The sequence below is a fragment of the Ovis canadensis genome, chromosome 1, assembly GCF_042477335.2.
Source record: "Ovis canadensis isolate MfBH-ARS-UI-01 breed Bighorn chromosome 1, ARS-UI_OviCan_v2, whole genome shotgun sequence".
NCBI lineage: Eukaryota > Metazoa > Chordata > Mammalia > Artiodactyla > Bovidae > Ovis > Ovis canadensis.
Window position 1 is genome coordinate 254258823 of NC_091245.1, and position 16063 is coordinate 254274885.

The 16063-nt window shown below is 42.6% G+C and overlaps 1 protein-coding gene across 2 annotated transcripts in view; it reads right to left on the reverse strand.

Annotated features, from left to right (window-relative positions):
• The window catches only part of CLDN18 (claudin 18), a 28451-nt gene extending 13692 nt beyond the window's left edge, over positions 1–14759 (reverse strand). Inside the window, exon 1 of one of the 2 annotated variants that reach the window (XM_069564761.1) lies at positions 4626–5164. In XM_069564761.1, the coding sequence (XP_069420862.1) occupies positions 4626–4845 (220 nt within the window). In that variant the 5' untranslated portion in view covers positions 4846–5164. Of the gene's footprint in view, positions 1–4625; positions 5165–14539 lie in introns of those variants that run through there. The other variant, XM_069564762.1, reaches the window with a different exon arrangement.
• Positions 14760–16063: the final 1304 nt, after the last annotated feature.

Below are 16063 nucleotides of genomic sequence, written 5' to 3' on the forward strand. Positions count from 1 at the left end.
GACATTGAGGAAAGACAAGCTGGTTTCACAGCATCAGGAGTGCTAGACTTTATGTGAAACATTAGCTAGTAGTAAGAGGAAATAAACAAGATAGCTCCTTTTGAAAGGATACATAAGAGCAGTTTCATATTTTTTTCCTTATGGATTTCAGATCTTGTGACACTGTTCTCTGGGTTAAATATGGTTTCCTTAAATATCCCCATTGCTGTGTGTGTCAATATGATTGACAGGTTGATAGGAAACCCCCTAGTGCTCTGGTAGCTGTTGTTTTTGCACATTGAGGTGGTAAAGGGGAAGTTGTGTGAAAAAAAATCAAGACCTTCAATGCCTGCGATGGTACTGAGAATCAGTGAAGAGCTCAGAGCACAGGGGGGAAAGGAGAAAAAAAGGACCCTAAATAAATCTTTACTTTAGATATTTAGATTCATAAAAGGCATCTGATTTTGGAGAAGAAAAAAACCTGGAAGATCAATATCCTAACTGAGAGCTTTGGGCAGTGTAGACATGACAGTAATGATTTAGTGATGCCAAGAGCCAGATCTTGTAGAGACTTTTCACAAGATCCAGTGGTTAAGACTCAGCACTTTAAATGAAAGCAGGGAGAGCTCAATCTCTGGTTGGGCAACTAAGATCTCTGGATGCCACAAGGTAAGGCCAAAAAAATAAAAAGAGCCAGATAATGGGTCACAGAGCACGTTTACACAAATGACTTCCTGTGAGGCATTCAGACCTAGAGAAAGCCAGGTCAAGAGGGATAGGTGGCCAAGCTATGCCCTGGATCCCAATTCATCTGCTTCTAACCACAGGATCCTGCTACAGCAGCAAATTCAGTTCAAATATTTGCAAACATGTTAGAGAAAACATCACTTGACTCTGATACCGTCATGGAGGCCAGAAACGAGTTTGCCAGGCTTTTGCCTCCTCTCCATCCTGTCCATTGACAGCCCTTTGCTTTTACCTGCCATAGTCTCCAGTCTCCAGGGAGGGGAAATGGGAATTAGTATTTTTATAAGTATCTTTATACTTAATATTCTTGATTGTACATTGTTAATGAAATTACTATCAATGGGTCAGAGTGCCAATGCACCCTCTACTCTTATGTGCTCAAGCCTAGACCAATCCTTTCAACCATAAGGAAGCCCCTTCTAGCTGCAATGAGTGTGGGCAGGGAAAAGACACAACTTGGAAGTCTTTCAGTGTGTGTTCATAGCCTACTTCTGTCATCCTCTATCTGTGGGAACTTGGGCATGTTACCTTGCCATGCTCTCTGAGCCACAGTTTCTACTTTTGTAAAAATGAAGCTAATACATATTTCCTTGTATTACTGTGAAGATTAAACTGGAGTTTCTGTGCAGTCCAATAAACCACAGCTGTTTTTATTTCTGGGCACTGTCTTTGGAGAATTGCACACTACATTGGTTGTTTGGAATCCACTGCAGAGAATCCTGGGCTATAAACTATACAGCACTGGGAATATACAGGTAAACAGTCCTAGTACCACCACCATTTACCTCATTCACCTCTCTGTAGGTATAGTACAGCTAGATGAATGGAATTAAGTTATTCTATGGCTGTCAGTTCCAACTAAATGTGATACAGTTTTATCAGATAAATGAGAAGTGAGATTTTTGCAAGTAAAGAGCAAAGAAGAATTGAATAATTGGTAGTAGTGATTGTGATGATTAAAGCATGCCTTTATAGCACTTAAAGGCTTACTTGTCTGCAGGAGGATAATATTCCTCCCTGAGTTCCAGGTCAAAATTAAGCTCTCTGCAACCTTCCATTTTTACCTCCAGGCATTCCTCCCAGCTCCTCTGCTTCAGGTATCTCTTCCCAAGGCCTTTTGTCATGCTCAAGATTATGTTTTCAGCAACTGTTTCTGGTGGCTCCATCCTCTCTAGGAGCTGGGTCCTGGCTGGTTCATGTTAATCCTTTCAACCCCCTTGGGAGCCCCATAAGTATCCACAAGCCATCCTCTGGCCTCCTCTGGCTTCTTCATTGCCTTATGATCCTGCCTGTAGCTTTTGAGTTTTTCCCCTAGTCTTTTCCTCTTAATAATCCTCCCACTCTTCCCTTACCTCAGTCAGTCAGCCACATCTTAAGTCATCAAACAAATAATTGTATTTCAAGATGCCAATTTGCACTGTAGTCACTCCTGCTGCATTGAGGACTGGCTACTCTTAAATCCACACTCTTCTCCATGGCCACACATGATTAGTGATTTAAAGTATCTCTTTTTCCACAAACTCAGTCCCAGGAAATGGCTATTGTGGCTTTTGGTGGGATGCAGTTCTGACGCAGACAGGCAGGGCAGGGGTTCCCTCTGTGAAGGAAGAAGCATGGGCTGGGGGCAGCAGGCTGGTAAGAGATGGGTCATGGAAGGAAGATGAGCAACGCTGGAGGTGTGTGTCAGGCTGTCACAACCTAGTTAAGCTGAGAGTGAGGGACCATGGGAGGTGTTTGGGCCTTGAAATATCCAGGAAGAGGAGAGCAGAGAACTGGAAGCTGGTGACTGAAAGATTCTGCCTGACCTTCTGCCATCGTCAAAAGAGCAAACATTCTAAGGAATAAAGGATAGAAACTGGAATGCGAGAGGTTAAGAGTGAGGGGGGAGGGATGGGAGAAAAACTTTGTTTTTAGTTTGATTGTCAGTGAGCTAGGGAGAGAGAGAACTTGACAACACTGAATCAGGAAGGTTTTCCAGGAAAAGATGATATAAGCGTAAGTGAGGAGGAAAGATGAAAGAGGCAAGAAGGGGAGGGGCTGATCAGCAGGGTGGCCACACAAGAGGGTGCAGGGCCCTCAGAGCCCTGGTGGAGAGGCTGGTCTTGGACAGGTGGGAGGGAGGGAATCTTGTTCTGCAGAGTAGACTGTTGATGGGTGATGAAGAGAGATTCTGAGAGGACTTAGGGATGATGGGATCCCTCAGTAGAACAGGAAAAACAATGAGGGTGGTAGCAATGAGATCTGACCATGCTGGAGAGTGGGGCTATTTGGGATCCTCATATGTGGAAAGATACAGAATGAGCCAGAGATTGATAATGTGTGATGGGGTCCTGGGAAGAGGTAATTGAGCTGAAGTCATGGAATGTCATGCCTTAATTTTGAATACAAGGTCATTCTTACTCTTTTATTTAATAGTTAAAATTGGGTGTAGCTAGAAACTCAACTAGAGAAGGCAATGGCAACCCACTCCAGTACCCTTGCCTGGAAAATCTCATGGATGGAGGAGCCTGGTAGCTGTAGTTCATGGGGTTGCTAAGAGTTGGACATGACTGAACGACTTCACTTTCATTTTTGCACTTCATGCATTAGAGAAGGACATGGCAACCCACTCTAGTGTTCTTGCCTGGAGAATCCCAGGGACAGGGGAGCCTGGTGGGCTGCTGTCTAGGGGGTCGCACAGAGTCAGACACGACTGAAGCAACTTAGCAGCAGCAGCAGCAGCAGCAGCAACTCAACAATCCATGGTCTTGCATCTCCTCCTTTCTGACCTTTGCCCTGCAGCATCAGCAACTCTCTGGGGCTTCCTTCCCTCCAGCCAGCCTCCCTTACTGCTTTAAGCAGATCTCAGTCAGTGATCAGTCTGTTTCACAATACAAGTGTCTTCTAAAGATGGAATAAACACCCCAGTTCTACTCTGACACCCACTTTCTATTTCTTTCTGCAAATGGAGATAATTAATTGAGTTGCTTTTCACAATTCAATTTCAAGGGCTTCACAGGCCTTGTAGTTTCCTGCAAATTTATCCCCATCTACCTGTCCAAGAGGTATTTGTTTCAGAGAGGCAAAACCTAGCCCTGTTTTCCTTTCTTCAACAAACTCACATCAGGGCCACTCCTTGGGGCCACTGATTAGTCTAACCTTTTATTTCCTTCTTTGCTTTTTTTTTTAAAAAATCAAGTAGAAGTCCCATAATATCTAGAATGCAAAGTTCCTATGATTCCTATTTGAACTAATTATCTATTGAAACAAGGATTTAGCTGATATCATTTCCAGGGGTGAAAGGATGTCATTTATAATTATATTTATATTCTGAGACCATTATAATTATTATAGTTCTGTAATTATATTTTGACATGCATTGTTTTCTAAGAGTACACACCAGAATCTCTCAACACACATGCAGAGAAAGGATATTTGTAACTTAAAGGTGATATATACTTTCTGGCACTGACTGAGACTCTGACTTCTCAAAGGAAAAATTAACCAAATTGGTAATGAAATTATATTAACTTCTGATAAACTTTTTCAATGATAAAATATTCACCATCCCACCTAGCCCTAGGTATGTGCAGGCAAGAGCAAGTCACACGCACATACCTGCACACGATTACTTTTCTCCTTGAGAAATATTGTCTCTTCTAGCATCAGGAGCCTGCCCTCACCATAGCCCCCTTGTTCTCATGACCCGCTTCCTCACTGGCGATTCCTTTGAGTGTAAAACCTTGGATGTTCTCCCCTAGGTCTACATAGCCCTTTTTGACACTGGGCCAACTTCTCCTCTTACACCTCTGATGGGAGCCAGTGCTGTGACAGTCCTGCCCTGCGCCCAACTCCAAGGTCCCCCCTGGCTGCGGTGAAAGCTGCAGCCGGCTCCCGGCCTCACCTGTGCCCACGCCTACCTGGCAGGCCCAGGATGGTGAGGTAGGGCCGGCACTCGGTGAAGCCTGAGCTCTGCTGCACGCAACTGCGCCAGAGCCCTTCATACTGGAACACGGCGGTGACCGGGCTGTCGTATAGGTCCTGGGTGCTCCACATGTCCATCTCGGTGGCAACGATGCAGCCGGCCAGGCCCAGGATGGACAGCAGGAAGCCCACCACTTGGCATCTGGTGGTGGACATGGTCCGGCTCCTCGTCCTCCCGCCCAGCTGCCGCCTTTTTCCCTGCCGTGCTCCCGGGGAGCTGCTCTGATCAGATGGTTTTCCTCGGCCCTCTGTGTTTGTTCACAGTGTTTTCCTTAGATAGTTCAGTTTCACTCTTGGTTCAAGGACATTATTTTTTCATTTGTTAGAGAAGCAGCCCCAAGAGGCACTTGTCTGGGGAGCGGCACAGTCCCGGTTGGTTTGAGGGCGCGGCAGTCTGAGTGGACCCCCGCCCCAGCCCGGCTCGGGGTCTGCCCCGAGGGAAGAAGCGTAGCTAAGACTCGCGTCCCTCCACCCCCGACCACACACACAAGCCTTCCTTGAGGCCCTGTTCATCACCGGAAACCAGTTTGACTGACCTCAGACGGCTCCAGAAGTCTCCGTCTCACCCAAGACATTTTCTCTTCACAACTCGTAAACCACCATTACATTGACATCTTTCCATTTTGATCTTACACAAATGGGTAGAGCAGGTATTAATTATTCCCCACCCATAGTTTTGGGGGGAGGGGATGGTGAGTCAAGCAAGGTACAAAGAGGTTAAGGTACTTGCCCCAGTGCCTTGCACCACAGCTGCTTAATTTAAAAGATGGCAAAGGTGGAAGTCCCATCTCAACCTCTAGTCTGGGACTCTTTCTCTGTTTCCATATAGAGTGACTGGGGCAGGCAGAGTTGTCCCCACTCTTGAGAACAGACGGCCATATGTTACAGCTATACTCTGGGTCTGCAGGAATTGGATCTGGGATGGGAAGAAGCAGGGCATTGTGTTCACGGACAACTCACCCTTTCACCCGCAGGAATCATATGAAGACCACGTGGCAAGCAGACACAGAAGTTCCACAAAAGGCCATGAGGAGGAAACAGGCAGGCTGGACCAGAGACCCTGACCTGGTTACTGAGAGGCCATCTGCTCCTGACCCTGTGCCTAACATGCTGTGTGCTGGGCGACTGGGGCAAATGGCTCCACTAATGTGGGTCACAGTGTTTTCATCTGTAACGTGGACAGGGTAAGCCGAAACACTTCAGAGCCCTTTCAGGTGTCATACACTGTTCTCTTCTACATTTTGCAGAACAATCTTTACTACAGTTGATCAAAATGTCAGGAATCACCAAAACAGAGACTTGGCCAGCGATCAGAGAGTGTGTTTTGTCTACATAATTTGATTTTAGAATCACATTAGAGAATTGATGGACCTGCTACTTCCTGTGGGTAGTATGTGTCTGGCGTCTGAATTCAGACACATTTTAGCGAGACGTTCTTTGAATCTGGATGTCAAGGCCCTGATACACACCCATGCACACCTATACCCCAATCTCTAGCCTATACGCTTTCTCCAGGAAACAAGCCTGTGCATCTGAACGTTTCAATGTTATCTTGGGTGCACCCAGTCACCACTCCCACGGCTTTATTCCCAGCAAACACAGAAAGCAAATATGCAAGGTCTCCCCTCTGATTTGAATGGAGGCAACACTCCCCTAAACTGCACATCTTGCTTTAGGTTCTGATCAGGGTTTGCACGGTAAGAAGAATGAACCAGAAAACCCCAAAGAAGAGAGTATGCAAGAGTTATACGACTTAGGTGAAGTCCTGTTGGTGGCTCTGTAACTCCTGAACTGAGCTACAAGGCCAAGTCTAAAAGGTGGGGAGGGGGCAGCTAGAAGTGACTCTGGTCTCTGCTGGTTGACGGGGATCGACCAATTAGATTGGAAAATGTTGGAATAATTCAGGAATGATTCTGCCACTGTTTCTGTGGACAGAGCTCATTTCACTCTTATTTCAATTAAAAGTTAGGCTTTTTATTCACAAAGCTTTATAAGAGTTTGGTTTCCAGTTGTTCATTTTATGACATTTGTTTACACCCTCACCCCCATCATTGGCCAGTCAAATGTAGATTGAAAATGGCAAAATTAAAAAGAAAAGGTTATAGTTACCTAGTCTCATTCATGACAGTTTTCCCTCTCATTTTCCTATGAAAATGTTTTTATGCAAAATTTCAAGACAGAATAAAAAGATATTCAGGTAACAATGAATTAAGCTTTCTTTCTTTGAAATGGTGACAGTGACTTTATATTTTTGGAAAAAAGAAAAGTTAGTTTTAAAGGATAAAGTAAAGCGCCCTCCACTTAGGCAGAATATTAAATGAGTAGAGAGGGATTCTAAGTGTACACACTTTAAAAAATATGAAATAAGTATGTTTATGTGTGTGCAAGTTCAGTCGTGTCCAACTCTTTGTGACTCCATGGCTCCTTTGTCCATGGAATTTTCCAGCCAAGAATTCTGGAGTGGGTTGACAAGTATTAACATGCTTTAAAACATGTGGAAGATGGGATATTTCACTTCCTGGTGAGTTTTCTGTGCTCTAGAATGAGTGGACTGCTGCTTTAGCAGTCACTGCTAAAGAGTAATTGGGGGTCTGCAGAGGAACATCTGGCTTCCTTGTTTATGGCAATGGGCTTTGTTAAAATATATTAAATGTATCTCTAATGATAATGACAGTTCATGGTCTGATTATAATAGTATATAATAATAATGATAACAATCCATGATCTCATTGTGTTCAACAATAATGGGTCTGTTTCAACTTTGTTTAATCACTTTTACAATGAAGCAAAAAATTTTGCTGACTTCTTGAGGGGAATCCTCCCTATATTCAACTTTAAATATGGTGTTACCATTTCAGGTTGTACATTTTCAGGAGCTTATGTTATTTTACTGATATTGGAGAAAACATTTCCCCTAACTTTTTTTTACGTTGTTATAGGAATATTAATACAACAATATCTATGCTATTTAGACAATATGGCAGTCAAATATCAATATAAAATATTATAGCTAGGAATATGGGAGGAGTTAAATTAGTATTGTTAGCAAGACAAATGATTGATATATCCATTGATTCTGTTCTTTTAAAATATTAACACACTTTATAGTCTTAACTTCTGACTCTACCTTTTGGTGCTCATAATAGAAAATTTAGAAGCAGGAAAATGTTAACAAATCTTACTCATAATTTTAAACCTTAGACAAAATATCTGGCATACTTTCTTTTTAATCTATTCTCTGTATATATTTTTTACATAATTAAGAGATCATACAATTTAATGTTATTCTCTTTTCACTTAATTGCATACATATACAATTAAAGTACTTTGTAAACATTGTTTAATATATTTAATATTTAATCTATGAGTATGTTAGTATTTCATTATATAGTAATGCTGGACCTCCTTGGTGGCTCAGACAGTAAAGAATCCACCTGCAATGCAGCAAATTGTAGTTTGATCCCTGGGTCGGGACGATCCCCTGGAGAAGTGAATGGCTACTCACTCCCAGTATTCTTGCCTGGAGAATTCCATTGACAGAGTAGCCTGATGGGCTACAGTCCATGGGATCACAAAGAGGGACACAACTGGGCGACTAACACTTTCACTTTCATATAGAAGTGTAGCTGTTCACCAAAACAGCATCTATTCTTAGATAATTAGACTTTACCCCTCTCCCAGTCTTTTGTTTGTATGAAAAACAATGTTGATGATGAGCATTTTTCACATGACTCTTTTGCCAGTATTTCTGATTACTCTTTTAGGACAGATTCCTAAGAGAGGAATTAAGATGTCAAAGGGTATGAGGCTTTAAAAAAAATCTTAAAAAAATTTTTTTATGTAGAGGCAGACTTTTTTTCTATGAATTTTATTCCTAGTAAACAGCATTTGAAGCATCAACAGCATTTGAAAGATCTTGCCTCACTGAAACCCTTACCTGCTTTGCAAATTTGTTGTTATACATGATCGCATGTTTAAATTTGCACTACTTTGATTATTAATGAGTTTGAAACTAATTTTTAAACAAATATTTGTGGAGTGTTTGTTTTTCTTTTTCGTGAATTATCACTTCTTTCTCATATATTTACTGGAATTTGGCATTTTGTCTATCAACTTACATGAATTATTTGTTAAGGATCTTAATATAGTGTTATGGTTACTAAAAAAATCTTTTCACATTGAATATTTGCTTATTAATTTTTTTGTGGTTTTAGAAAAATACACTGTTTTCCATTTACATGTTCACAGTACCTGGTGCAAAATAGGTGCTTAATAAAAATCTGTTAAATGATGTAGTAAAATGAGTGTTCTTTTCTATGCTTGGGAATTTATTTCCCATTTAGAAATGATACTAGAGTTATTTTAGAATTTTAGAAAATTTAAAAGTGTTTTGTGTATCTTTACATTTAACTAATCTGGAACCTATTTTGGTTTGTAGTCTATGATTCACTTTTTTCCCTCAAAAAAGCTAATCAATAGTTTTTACAGCACTTATTAATTACCTTTCCCTTTCCTCATGCTTTGTAAAACCTCCTCTACCTATATTAAATTCACATATATGTCTTCCTAATTTTAAACTTTGCTCCATTGACCTGTGTCTATCTTTGGGACAAAGCACACTTTTAATTATCACAGCTTTAGAATTTGGTTGAATATCTGGCAGAGTTAATGCTGTACTTTTATATTAATATTATCCTTAAAAAACATTTAAAAATTAATTTCATCTGCTTCTTCCTATAGATAACCGCTTCACCATGCTCCCAAGGGAAAACTCTCACTAGCATTTTGATTAGAATTCTTGTAATATTATTCTTACAGGCTTAGGCTCTGCAAAAAATCTGCCTGGGTTTGAATTCTCAACTGCCGCTTACTATCACAGTGTCACTGGGAAAGTTCTATAGCCCTTTTGTGCTTCAGTTTCCTCATCTATAAAATGGAGATAATAGCAATACTTACCTCATAGAGTTGTTGTGAAAATTAAAGTAAGTATAAGGTAATTTATGTAAATTTATATAGTCACACAAATTAGATTTAAAATATAAATTAACATATGCTAATTTCTTGAACCAATGCCTAGGGCAGAGTAAGGTCTCAATATGTTTTATTATTATTATAATACAATTAATTAAATATATTATTTATTATACATTAATTAGGAAGAAATTCAAATTTTTATAATATCCCTATCTAGGATCCTGTAGTATATATTCCTTTTAAATTGATGTTTAAATTTTCCTTAGTAAACTTCCTTTTTCAGTTTTATTCTTGCCTAACATTGAAAGGTATTATTCCTAAGTGTTTAACACATAACACTGCATTGTGTTGCCTCACAAAGAGATTTAATTTATTTTACTTCTCTTAATACATTGCACTCTCTTATGCCACTGTGTCTTTTCCAGTAATCTTTCTCTCTTTCTGAAAAACTCTTTACCTCTTTGTCTTTGATGGCTCAGAGGGTAAAGGGTCTGTCTGCAATGCAGGAGACCCGGGTTCGATCCCTGGGTCAGGAAGATCCCCTGGAGAAGGAAATGGCAACCCACTCCAGTACTATTGCCTGGAAAATCCCATGGACGGAGGAGCCTGGTAGGCTACAGTCCATGGGGTCACAAAGAGTCGAACACGACTGAGTGACTTCACTCACTTCACATACATGTCATAACTAAGTAACTCAGCTCAGCTGTCATTTTCTTTGGGAAGTCTTCCCTTCCCTCGTGCCTATATTCTGTACCATATGAGGCACTGACTATGCTTTATAACAGTGGTTCTTAACTGGGGCCACTCTTGCCCCCAGGGGATATATGACAAGTCTGAAGACATTTTTGTGTCTCAACTAGGGAGGGAAAGGTGCTACTACTTCCATCTAGTGGGTGGAGGCCAGGGATGCTGCTAAATATTCTGTAATGTGGAGAACAGCACCCTACAATTGGAATTATATGGCTTAAAGTATCAATAGTGCCTAGGTTGAGAAACTTTGCATTGCAATGGTTTGTTTGTCCTCTGTCTCTTTTTCAGATTTGTGAACCTTTCCCCAAGTGCAGACAGCTTGGGACATAGTAGATACTCAACAAATGTTTGTTGAATGCATAAATGTTCTTTCTAGTGCCATGATTTCTGTGTTACTGAGTTTAAAATTTTTTTACTTTTATTTTTTGTGTGCGTGTTAACAGTTATTTCCTTATTACTTCTGTGTATATGGGAAGACCAAAGGCTTTACTTTTCCTTCCTGTCCCTGCCACTAGGGGACTTTGTCTAAACTTGATCAGTCCAGGATAGGGTGGCTACCAGTTTTGGTTTTAGTGAAATGACTCTGTCTGGGAAGGTTGACTGTCGGTCCAGTACCTCGCTTTTCTCTGGAGGGTTTGTTGTGCTTGACTTCTTCCCTCTGAGCCTAAGTATCTGTGCTTGCATTCTGGGGAGTGTGTAGCTTCTCCATGGAAATTAAAAAATTCGGTGCTTTTATTTCAATGACAATGTAAAAAAGTTAAAGCAAATATGTTCCAGACCCTCAGGCTGGCCACTTATGTCTAGGTTTACGTTGGCATATATGATCATGTTTATACCAGGAGTCAGTGAAGTGAAAGCCTTAACTGATCCATGAACAAAGGGTTCATTCCAGCTCAAATAGAAATGGAGTCAGGGGAATTTCTCCCACCTGTGGCACTGGTACTATGACTCAGACACCTGTGCCCTGGTGGTCAATTCTGCAGGAGCATCACCAATAAGTGCTGCATGTCCTGTTTTGCACAAACCTGATTGCAACAATTAGTGGTGGGTGGCACAGGGTAAAGAATCTGCCTGCCAATCCAGGAGATGTAGGAGATTTGGGTTTGATCCCTGGGTTGGGGAGATCCCTTGGAGTATGAAATAGCAACCCACTCCCTGGTGGCTCAGATGGTAAAAAATCTGCCTTCAAAGCAGGACACCTGTGTTCGATCCCCAGGTTGGGAAAATCTCCTGGAGAAGGGAATAGCAACCCACTCCAGTATTCTTTCCTGGGAAATTCCATGGACTGAGGAGCCTGGATTGCTACAATCCATGGGGTCACAGAGTCGGACACGACTGAGCACACATACTTGCAAATACACAACAGAGAACTTTTCCTCCCCAGATCCTAGTAATAATTGGGTCAATAGTCTTAGAGCCACATTTCAGAAGCACCGCATCCCAACCTCACCTCAAATGAACAAAATCATTGCAAAAAGCATCACATCACAAATGCCTCATCACTGCAGATAAGAGAGGACAATTCCCTGGTGAAGTGGTGGCTAAGTGTGAGAGATGTGAGTACCCTGAATTTATTAATACCACTTTGTAAAACAAACTCATGTGAATAGAGACTATGCATTAATAATACTAAAGTCAAAGGTTTGAGAGAGGTGAAATACAAAATTGAACTGTATCTTTGTCCTATTAAACTCCAAGTGAAAACCAATAATATCCCTAACACCAAGTGGATTTTGACATTTGGGTTTATTTAGTGGTATTTAACTACAACTGCAAATGTGGTTTTAGTTCCTTGTATAAAATTTATGTGCATTAGGAATTTAAATCTATTGTTATACATGTCCATGTTAAAGCGACGTAAAATGAGTATAATTGAAATCGATATTGAAGGGCTGCAAGAACTTTTTTCTTTTAAAATGGAGTTCTACAAAACTCTTTTTGAAAAATACTTCTCTGAACTATCTAGTGGCAGGATCTTCACATGTAACACACAGAAAGGTTCTAAGAGAAGGCCCTAAAACAGTTTCAGTCTGGCCCCAGTTTAGCTCTGTGAATGTGGGCAAGTCACTTTGCCTCTCTGAGTCTCCATGTCTTGACCTGCAAAATAAACATGGGTGAGGGGGGTGTTGACGCCCCCCAAGACTGCAGCCTCAGTCTTAGGTAAGAGGTGAGGCTAGGAAGTTGCTTTTGTACCGGGGATTTCTGCTTTGTGTCTGAGAGCCATGGGGCTTCCTGTGAGGGCTGGGAGCTGGGACTTGGGTGCAGGTAGGACACAGTCTGAGCCCTAGCTCTATCTGCATGTGACCTTGGGCAAGTTACCCCAGCTCAGCTTCCTTGTTTCTAAAAGGGTGGTAATGATAGCATCAAGTTCATGGACGGGGTGGCTTATAGAGATTACACAAAATACTTCAAGGCAATTGTTGGCTCAAGTGCTAATGCCTGGTCTGCCATTGTTGTTTGCAATTTATGAAGCTGTGTGACCCTTCAGGTGTCACTTGGGTGCTCTGCCTCAGTCTGACTCTCTCCTTCAGGGCCTCTAGCTCTGTGTGGACCCAGGCCCATGAACTGAGGTCTCTGAGAGACCAGGGGCATTTTGCATTTGAGTTGAGCATGAATTCCAAGGGCAGATGGTTAGACCTGGAGCTCAGGAAGGGTCAGCAGGACATAGAGACATGGGAGTGGCTCACCTTTCTCCAGTCCCTGGAGGAGGGAGAGCCCACTGAATCGGCCACTGGTCCCCCAGGGATCTGGCTTATGTTCTCGTTTGAATACAGGCCATTCTTCTCTTAGCCTGGCATTCAGTGCTCTCCACCATCATCTCCATATAAATCCTCTCTTCCTACCAAGGTCATTCCTCCATTTCCTCCCGAGTAAGCCTCAGGTGGAAACAACCTTTAACACCTTCATGCCTTTGCCCATGCTGTTTTCCCTGCTATGATGCTGCACCTCTAACTCGTAACTACCTTTCAAGGGTCACTTGTGAGATTTCCTTTCCAGTGGGTCTCTTCCTGAACAAGTCATCTTTCTCTCATCTCCTGCAGCACTAGCCCTCTATTTTCCTTACTTGTCACCTTATCATATCACCCTTGTGTGCACTTTCACATTTTGGGGATGCCAGGCCCACAGAATCCTGAGGCTGTTCTGAGCTCTCCAGCCCCAAGTGTGGAATGTATGAAAGACCAAATCACTGTGAGACAGTCTTCACCTTGTACCTTCTGTGTGGGCCTAAGTCTTGGCTCTGCAACCTAATGGGAAATTCCTGGAGGAGAAATCCTAGTATCTATTTCTGATCCTCCTTACTGTGCCCACCTTACATCGTTGTCTCTCTCCAGACTTTGATGAATATATTTGAAAGGAAAAAAGAACTAAGAAATAAAAATAAGTGTATTTATTGTCTTACTCTGATACCTGAGTGAAAGACACTTTTAACAGTCTCTGCTCTTGAGGCTTGAAGTTTTCTTTGTTAACATGACCCATCTGTGAAGCAAACAAATCCTTATGAAACTAACAGGCCAGCCTGCACATCACAGCTGTCACTCTTTTGCCCTGCATGGCTGAGCGCACTTTCTACAAGGTTCCTCTGTGCAGAGAGAACTCAGAAGCTGGTTCCATGTGATCAATACATTTTGCAGGTCAGGAGACACAGAGAAGGGGCAGACCCATCTGGTGTCTCACAGAGAAACATAGCACCCAGTTCTTTTCCTCTGCCCACTTTCTTTTGCTGCTCTGTGCATAGATGCCCTGGAACCTGGGACCAGGCACAGAGGGCCGGAGATGGAACTCCATTCAGGAGATTCACCATCCCCAACTCAGGGAGGAGGATCTGGGATTAAAGGAAGGAAGTGGCTATGACCTGGGCCTCCTGAGCCTGGGTGATTGAGACTTTTGTGCAGTAGAGTTATTTTTAAAATGTGCCAGTTAGGTACCACCTAGTTAGGGATACAGGAGCCCTACCAGCTCCAAGAAGCTCCTGTCCCTAAATTTCCTGCACTTCCTGTTCCCACCTCAGTGTTGGGGATTGTTGCTCCTCCCTCCCCAGTGGTCCCTTGGTGGTGCCTCAGGTAGAAGTGGCTGTATCCTGTTCAGCTTTGTCTGCCCCCACAGCTTGTCAGATACCAGTCCTTACCTGGCAGCCCCAGCAGGGTGAAGTACCCCCGGCACTCGGTGAAGCCAGAGCTCTCTCGGACACAGGAGCGCCACAGCCCTTGGTAGTTGAATACAGCTGTCACTGGGTTGTTGTACAGATCCTGAGTGCTCCACTGGTCCATGCAGGTGGCGGCGATGACGCCTGCAATCCCAAGCAGTGAAACCACAAACCCCAAGCCCTGGCAGGCGGTCACAGACATGGTGGTGTGCAGGGCTGACACAGAGTACCACCCGATAGGGGGACAGTCAAGTTCTGAGGGTGCTGGGTGTCAGTATGGAGCTTTCTTAGAGAGGCTGGCACACACGTCACCATGCACCATGTAAGGAGGCGGGGACTCAACAGTGCCACCTGGGCTTGCCCTGTGCCTTTATCTTCCCAAGTGAGATAATTTCCACAACATGGTACCAAGAGCCATTTGTCTTCCACCATATGTACACTCTGCTCACTGTTTACCTTTTGAGGGAGTTTCTTTCCTGATTAGCCAGGCTCCCCTCTGTGGGGGATAAAGCAGGAGCAGAGGGCACTGCCTGTAGGTCCCAGCAGGTCGGCTGAGTAGGGCTCCCAGTGGCTAAGCCACACAATACTTGGAGATGCCAAAGGAATGGATTTATATCTGAATCACTTTGCTGTACAGCAGTAATTAACACAACATTGTAAATCAGCTCTATATCAAATAAAACAGTGATTAGAGATGAAATGGCTTTATTCGTGGGGCTCTCCCAAGGTACTACTGCTGCTTTACTTAAAAACCTAGGTAAGGCAGATTATGAGGCAGCATGAAATACAGCTGATTCTTCTTAATCACTGTTATTACATTTTATACAGTTGCCAGGAACACTGAATTAGCGAATATGGAATCATTGCCCCCTGAGGGAATACAGAGTCCAGTTACTGTGAGCCTCAGGTCACATTTTATCAATTGGTCAATACATAACTTTGTTTTATGTGGGTTTCTGCTTAAAGACACCTTATTTAATGTACGTTGTTGATTCATTAACATTGAACTCGTGACCAACAGCACTAGAACTCACGCCTGAACAAAGCTCATCTAATATATCCTTTTCTCTGTAAAACACACCGCAGTCTTCTTGCGCATAGGAGCCCTAGCCAGCATTTAGTACTATGTTTGGGCCATTTTAAAGAAAGAAATCACCAACAAAAACCACAAAGATATGAATAATATGGCACTCAAAATACTGTAAGAAGGGCATTTGTTTATGGGAGGAGGTGAAACAGGAAGGCAGAATGTCGTCTTGTTCCACCTCACCTAGGAACAATACACATCCCACCACCCACATTTTCTGCCCTGTTCATACATACATGTCCAGTGATGACTGAGGAAGCACCTTGAACACTGATTAAAATACATTTTAGGGAGCAGGTGAATTGGCAAGTATGAATCTGCAAAGAATCAAATATAGTTATTTGACGGAACTGGGTAGTGAATGTGGTCAAGCTATTTGCAGCTTCTGTGGCACTGACCCTGCCTTCAGCCCAGAGACC